The sequence below is a fragment of the Rhodamnia argentea genome, chromosome 4 (genome assembly GCF_020921035.1).
Source record: "Rhodamnia argentea isolate NSW1041297 chromosome 4, ASM2092103v1, whole genome shotgun sequence".
In the NCBI taxonomy this organism is placed as follows: Eukaryota; Viridiplantae; Streptophyta; class Magnoliopsida; order Myrtales; family Myrtaceae; genus Rhodamnia; species Rhodamnia argentea.
The window spans coordinates 20,920,443-20,927,546 of NC_063153.1; the positions used below are offsets into that span (position 1 = coordinate 20,920,443).

Genomic DNA, 7,104 nt, shown 5'->3' on the forward strand with positions numbered 1-7,104 from the left:
TCTTGTTGTCACTAGGGAAAGTCCATCGTGAGCTGGAGAAGGTTTCTGGGGAGGTCGTCTTTGGGCTATTGTCAACTGAACCTCTATTTTGATTGTGAAAAATAACAAAAAAATATTGAAAATAATATATTAAAAATTGCTCCGTCGGCGCCGGTTGGATCCACGTCGGCGCTAGCCGGCCAAAGTTGGTCGGGTAGACTGAATTGACATAAATATAAAAAGTTTATGATTGGATTAGCAAAAAAAGAAAAAGTTTAGGACCGGATTGATACAAAGACAAAATGTTCAAGACTGAATTGGCAAAGTTAAAAGGTTTATGACTAAATTAGTAAAAGTGCAATAGTTTTAGGACTCTTTTGATAATTTTTCCCGATATTTTTGTCCCTATATTTGTAGGTTAACGATCCTCTTTTCTTTTTAGGCTGTAATACCAAAAACTTCAAAGGTACACATGTGTCTCATTTTTTCCAAACTAACTTTTGTTTCATAAAAACTCCCAAATCAGTATACCCATATCACGTTATCCCTAAATCGATATATTCTTATCACATTTAACTCAAAATTGTGGTAAATTTGTGATTTTTTGAGACAAGTGCGGTACGGGTATATGAGTTTGAGATGTTTTGTGACATAAAAATTGATTCGCGGAAAACATTAGTTTTTGTGACATAATAATTAATTTGGAAACAATGAACAAACTATCGTGGGAGTATCGATGGTACGTCAACCCTTTTCTTTTTTTAATGTCATCGACGTGGATCGATAATCCACCTAAAGAAAATTGAATATATATATATATATATATATATATATATATATATATAAAAAGGTATTTGGCATAGTAGACACGTGTCTAATTGAAGTGAGAATCATCTTGGTTGGTGGGACCCTAATCCGCCACCGACTACGGCCACGGGCCACGTCTCGATGTGTAGAACTTTCTCTCCCTCACGCCACCGCTATTTCAATCCACCCTTCCAACTTCCCCACCACTGCTTACCACCTCGACTTCCCCGAACAGAGTCCCATCTCCTGCAAGAACAATGCGAGAAAGAAGCTCATACGAGGGATTGCCAGTAGAGAGAGAGGGAGAAGCGATCGATATGGAGGGAGAGGTCGTCTTGAGAGAGGAGGAGGCGTCGTCCAACGTGCGGCGGAGGCGGCCGCAGCCCATGGAGGGGCTGGGCGAGGCGGGGCCGCCGCCGTTCCTGACGAAGACGTTCGAGATCGTGGAGGACCCGGCGACGGATCCGATCGTGTCGTGGAGCGGGGCGAGGAACAGCTTCATCGTCTGGGACGCCCACCTGTTCTCCACCGCCCTGCTCCCCAAGTACTTCAAGCACGGCAACTTCTCCAGCTTCATCCGACAGCTCAACACCTACGTACGGAATAATCTCCATCCTCAATTTGTTGTCTTGTGTTGCTTTATCGCTTGTGGGTTCTTTTCTCGGTCTGATTCTGGATGAAGCTAGTGATAATTTTGAGACGAAATGATCTTCGTCCTCAAGTTGAGCGGCGATATATGAAGATCAATTTTGTGCCTCTGAATTTCGGAAATGTCCTGTTTTTGATTCGCGATACGGAGTGTATTCGATGAATGAGGTACCGCGAATGTTTGTAAGGTGATGACACGGCGAAATGCTTAAACGTGATCGATTTTTCTTTCAAGATATTCATTCGGGGATCGGCGCATCACTTTAGTAAATCCAGACTTGAGAATCCTTGGCATCTTTAGCGTTATTCATCGAAGAAGTTGGCCAAAACGATTGATTATTGCGTCTGCTCGCGACCCCTCTGTCATTGCTCTTGTGAAACATCCACGTTGTTAGTGTTTCTTGCTGCTAATCTCTGGTAATGTGTTGGTGGATAACTGGAGGTGCTGGATACTTGCTGACTGATATTTGGTTCTCTACTAGATCAACATCCAGAAAAGAAGATGGTCTTGAGGTTTGACACGAATTTTTCGTACGTTTGCTGAATTTGAATCCATTGCTTGCTCTTCCCGTCGTAGTTTACATTAAATATATTCAGGTATTGCTTACCGTTGTCCTTGGTTTGCCGCAAATGGATGCAGGGTTTCAGGAAGGTCGATCCAGATCGGTGGGAGTTTGCCCACGAAGGGTTCTTGGGAGGGCAGAGACACCTCCTGAAGACCATCAAGAGGAGGCGGCACGTACTGCAGAGCACGCACCAGCGAGCAGGAGGGGCATGCGTCGAACTGGGTCATTACGGGCTCAACAGTGAGCTCGAGAGGTTGAGGAGGGACAGGGGCTTGCTGGTGGCCGAGGTTGCGAGGTTGAGGCAGCAGCAGGAGCAGTCGAGGGACCAGATCTTCGCGATGGAGCAACGGATGCAGTATACCGAGAGGAAGCAACAACAAATGATGGCTTTCCTCGCTAAAGCGTGCAATAGCCCGTTCTTCATTCGGCAACTCGTGCAAAGAAATGCTCGTGGAAGGGAATTGAGAGGAGTCAAAATCGGGCACAAGCGCCGGTTGACCGCTACCCCAAGCCTGGAGAATCTGCAAGATGAGGTCACAGCAGCTGCTGTAGGCCATGGAGGAGAAGGAGATGGCGCGAACCGCGAGCAAGAGGAAATGGTCAACTTGGAGTCGGAAATGCGGACAATGTTTTCGGCTGCCTTGGACGATGAATCGAGCAGCGATGTGAAGGAACCGAGCACGGCTCCAATACCTGCTACGAGATGCGGCAGCACAGATGCGGTCAATCAGACGATCCTGGAAGAATTGCTGAGTGAAGATCTGATGACCGGGAATCCAGAAGAAGAAATATTGGTCGGTGACCAGCCTGAGATCGACATGGAGGCTGATGATCTCGCGCCCGGGGGCAGGAATGCAGGCGAGGGGTTGCAAGACATTGTAAATCAATCGGGTTATCTCGGGTCGAAGCCGTGACTCCGTCCAGGCTCATTGCGGCGGAGGATAAATTCATGGAAGAGTGGTGAGAGGCCGCCAAAACGGATTTAAGGACACAACAGGGTCTCCTTAGTACTTCATGTCTAGTCACTTTAGTAGCAGTTGGCAGAGGGAGTTGTATTTTCTGTACAGAGCACTAAAGTAAGGCAGTATGTAAGTAAAGATTGCAGCTTTAACTACTATAACTGTTAGCTTATTTACTGTTGTTTGGGAGGGGGAAGATAAAAAGAGGACAGGAGGGTCAATTCCCTTGTGTTGTAAGATGCTCGTCAAAGATCCCGTCAAGACACGCCAAATTGATGGCGCTAAAAGTTTGAGAGAGAATTATCAAAAGGGGGAGAAGGGTTTTCAAGAATTATTTGTTTAAACATCGTTCCAAACTGCATTATGGTAACTATCGAGCATAGGCCGGTGGAACGACACAAAAGACGCAATGGGGGAATCCTCGTCCTAGGATTGCTCTCGGGAACAAGATTATTCCAATGCAAGAAGACACGAAAGGGAATCTCTTCTAGCAGAAGTGCAGTGCGATGATCGGACACATACCCTTTTTGGTTGGGAACTCGAGCAAAGCGAGTCAATTCGAGAGTTGGATGGAGTTGGCGAAAGACTACTACGGAGTTGCTAGGTACGGTGCCTTAACCTTTGCAATCTCCCTCAGACTTCTCGTGGTAAATGCGAGTGTGATTCAGTATTAACTTCCGATTCGACGCAGACGCCGACTCTACTTCCGACTTGAGGCAAATTTGTAGAGCTCGAATCAATGAACGGATGACGAAAAGGAAGGACACTTCACCAACCCAAAAGGACCAAGAAGCCCCACTTACTCCAATATCATAATCACGCATGTACCGACATATGCCAAATTCCCAATGAGATGCGCTGGTGCTGACACCCCCCCAAGTCGCCCCCTCCGAATCTCCATATATAAAAAGACCACCGAAAGCTCGCTCACTCTCTATACCACCATCCCTCTCTCTCTCTCTCTCTCTCTCTCTCTCTCTCTCTCTCTGTGAAAACATGTCGGAGCTGAGTTTGCAGAGAGCGATGGAGATTGGAGCCAGCTTCGTCACGAGCCCTCCTGCTCTGTCGACGCTTGGGTTCACTGGGTTGGCCATTCTAGTGGGCCTGGTGAGCTACTTGTACGCCCCCTACTGGCGGGTGAGGAAGGTCCCCGGTCCGCCCGCCTTCCCTCTCCTGGGCCACCTTCCCTTGATGGCCAAGTACGGCCCCGATGTCTTCTCCATCCTCGCCAAGCGTTACGGCCCTGTTTTCAGGTCAGTGTCTTCTGATCAACATCATCAAATCATTTGTTGCTTCTTCTTGCTAAAGATTGGACGTTGACGTCTGTTTTATACAGTAGCCCGGAAAAAACTCGAGAAATCGATGTCCTTATATGTGTTGGAGGCCTTAGTGTGATGTCTGTCAGCTGAATCGGTTTCCGGACTAGTCTATGCAAAGATGTTTAGGGCCCTCTGAGCTTGGTTGGTGAAGTCATGTGAATTCTTGGATCACTGTAGGCTCTCGAAGTTGTCATCTTATAGATGTTTATGTGTAATTCTTAACTCTTGCTATAGGTCCAATAAGGGGAGATACTTTGCGAATTCAGTACCTGTGAGGTGGTACGACTCGAAACGGAAATCTGGTGGGTTCGCATAGTGCTAGCTATGCGATACAGAATTTATAAATACTCGTGCACCTGCAATTAGTCATGTAATCAGATACTTCCGCATGTCAATCCGACGGGGCCATATGGATTATCTTTCGCATTAACAACGGACGTAATTAAAGTGCTAGTCGGCCCCTTCGCCACAAGAGAATAGAATGACACGGAGCAAGAAGCATCTTGATATGATGTGCCCTTTATGCTGTTGAGTCATAGTGGATGGCGTTGGATCAGTTCTAACTCTATTGAATGACTATACCATAGCCAACAGTAGTGCACAGATGTGGAAAAGAACAAGCTTGGATAGATGATGCGGACTGGTCCTCTGCATTTTGCTTATGTCTTTGTCACTTTACACTAGGAATAGTTCCCTTTTGATGTTTTTGAGGAATCAATTCCTTTTTTTTTTTAATGTCTATTTTGAAATTCAATGCCAAGAGCAGGTCTTATAGATTACTGATCAAAGGTTAAGAAATGATCTGAGCAGGTTTCACATGGGAAGGCAACCCCTGATAATCGTAGCAGATGCAGAGCTTTGCAAAGAGGTTGGCATAAAGAAGTTCAAGGACATTTCCAACAGAAGCATCCCTTCTCCAATTGCTGCATCCCCACTCCACCAAAAGGGTCTCTTCTTCACCAAGTAAAGTCTCATCCACGACATTTTCTACAAGCGATTTATGTTCTTTTTCCTAGGTTAATTTTGTGAAAACAGCCCTATTTGCCGATACATGAGAGGGTGTACTTGCATTAGTTCAGTCCTGTAATTACTGATAGAAGTCCTGTCGCAGGGACGCGAGGTGGTTGACGATGAGGAACACGATCCTGTCTGTTTACCAGCCATCGTACCTCGCGAGCTTAGTCCCCACGATGCAGAAATACATTGAGTCGGCAACGGAAAATCTCCGCTCTTTCGAAGAGGAGGACGTCACTTTCTCCAACCTTTCTCTCAAGTTGGCCACGGATGTGATTGGCCAGGCAGCCTTTGGCGTGGACTTTGGCCTTTCTAGAGGGCAGTCCGAGCAAGGTCACGGGAATAGTGCCCGTGAAGAAGGCAATGACAGAGACAATGAAGTCAGCGATTTCATCAACAAACACATCTACTCAACGACGCAGCTCAAGATGGACTTATCGGGCTCGTTCTCGATCATACTAGGCTTGCTTGTCCCTATACTCCAGGAGCCTTTCAGGCAGATACTTAAGAGAATTCCTGGCATGATGGATCGAAAAGTCGACCAGACTAACAAGGAATTGGCAGGTCGGCTTAATGGAATCGTGTCGAAGAGAATGAAGGAGAAGGAGAGGAGCTCAAAGGATTTCCTGTCACTCATACTTAATGCAAGGGAGACGGAGAAGGCTGCCAAGAATGTATTTACCCCAGACTATGTAAGCGCAGTCACGTATGAGCACTTACTTGCTGGGTCAGTGACAACGTCTTTCACGCTGTCTTCCGTGATGTATCTCGTTGCCGGACACCCAGAAGTCGAGAAGAAGTTGCTTGAAGAGATCGATGGTTTCGGTCCACGTGATCAGTTGCCAACCGCTCAGGATCTCCACGAAAAATTCCCCTATCTCGATCAGGTAAGATCTTGAATCTTGCCATTCGTTGTTACTATATGGCCTCGTATTCCAAGCTGATGATTCAAACGTCAAATGTTTTGCACCAGTGGCTCAGCTTCTCACCTTCAAATTTTGTTTGTCTGGTTGCAGGTAATCAAAGAGGCTATGAGGTTTTACTTGGTTTCGCCTTTAGTAGCAAGAGAAACATCAAGAGAAGTAGAGATAGGTGGTTATCTTCTCCCAAAGGTAAGTTTAGTTCCCATCATCCTATGTGCTTGTGTGAGCTAGAATGTGGAATGTAGTGTGTGAAAGAGCTCCTACTGCAATGAACAGGGCACATGGGTCTGGTTGGCACTCGGAGTTCTAGCAAAAGACCCAAAGAACTTCCCCAAGCCAGAGAATTTCAGACCAGAGAGGTTCGATCCAAATTGCGAGGAGCAGAAACGGAGGCACCCGTATGCCCTCATACCATTTGGAATCGGTCCTCGTGCCTGCATAGGCCAGAAGTTCTCCTTACAGGAAATCAAGCTCTCTTTGATCCACTTATACAGGAAATACACATTCCGACACTCCCCGAATATGGAGGAACCGTTGGAACTCGAGTTCGGCATAGTCCTCAATTTCAAGCACGGCGTGAAGCTTAGGGTCCTCGAGAGAAATTGAAGATCAAGTTTGTAGCTAGAAGTATATAGGAGTACTCCTTGAAGTTTTTGTAATCACAGACACTTTCGTTCACCGTTTCAACAAGTTAAGAAGCTAAATGCTGTTTCTATGAACAGAAACAAAGATTACACGTCCACGAAGTTCACACACCACTATGAAACTGAGCTACTGATGTACTTGTCGCGGTGAATGTTTGTCGGCAAGGAACTCAAATATTTCAGATCCAAGTAATTTTGGTCACCGCATATCAGAATTCTAGAGCTGTTCCCACCGAGCAGAGAAA

At 46.2% G+C, this 7,104-nt stretch overlaps 2 protein-coding genes across 2 annotated transcripts; both read left to right on the forward strand.

The window, feature by feature from the left end:
- The first annotated feature begins 983 nt into the window (after window positions 1-983).
- Window positions 984-3,131, forward strand: LOC115741138 (heat shock factor protein HSF30-like). Its single transcript, XM_048277116.1, has 2 exons — window positions 984-1,382; window positions 2,075-3,131. Exons 1-2 carry the CDS (start codon window positions 1,044-1,046, stop codon window positions 2,912-2,914), a joined length of 1,179 nt encoding a protein of 392 aa, XP_048133073.1. The 5' UTR covers window positions 984-1,043; the 3' UTR covers window positions 2,915-3,131.
- Window positions 3,132-3,745: 614 nt separating this feature from the next.
- LOC115741134 (cytochrome P450 711A1-like) lies at window positions 3,746-6,875 on the forward strand. Its single transcript, XM_030674873.2, has 5 exons — window positions 3,746-4,212; window positions 5,089-5,241; window positions 5,390-6,179; window positions 6,309-6,404; window positions 6,492-6,875. Exons 1-5 carry the CDS (start codon window positions 3,956-3,958, stop codon window positions 6,819-6,821), a joined length of 1,626 nt encoding a protein of 541 aa, XP_030530733.1. The 5' UTR covers window positions 3,746-3,955; the 3' UTR covers window positions 6,822-6,875.
- The last annotated feature ends 229 nt before the right edge of the window (window positions 6,876-7,104 follow it).

What these genes read in the sequence shown, in the direction of transcription:
- LOC115741134 (XM_030674873.2), top strand. Translation starts at nt 3,956, where the DNA reads ATGTCGGAGCTGAGTTTGCAGAGAGCGATGGAGATTGGAGCCAGCTTC. An exon ending in AATTCCCCTATCTCGATCAG is followed by an intron (nt 6,180 to 6,308) that starts GTAAGATCTTGA and finishes GTCTGGTTGCAG; the next exon opens with GTAATCAAAGAGGCTATGAG. An exon ending in GTGGTTATCTTCTCCCAAAG is followed by an intron (nt 6,405 to 6,491) that starts GTAAGTTTAGTT and finishes TGCAATGAACAG; the next exon opens with GGCACATGGGTCTGGTTGGC.
- LOC115741138 (XM_048277116.1), top strand. Translation starts at nt 1,044, where the DNA reads ATGCGAGAAAGAAGCTCATACGAGGGATTGCCAGTAGAGAGAGAGGGA. An exon ending in TCCGACAGCTCAACACCTAC is followed by an intron (nt 1,383 to 2,074) that starts GTACGGAATAAT and finishes AAATGGATGCAG; the next exon opens with GGTTTCAGGAAGGTCGATCC.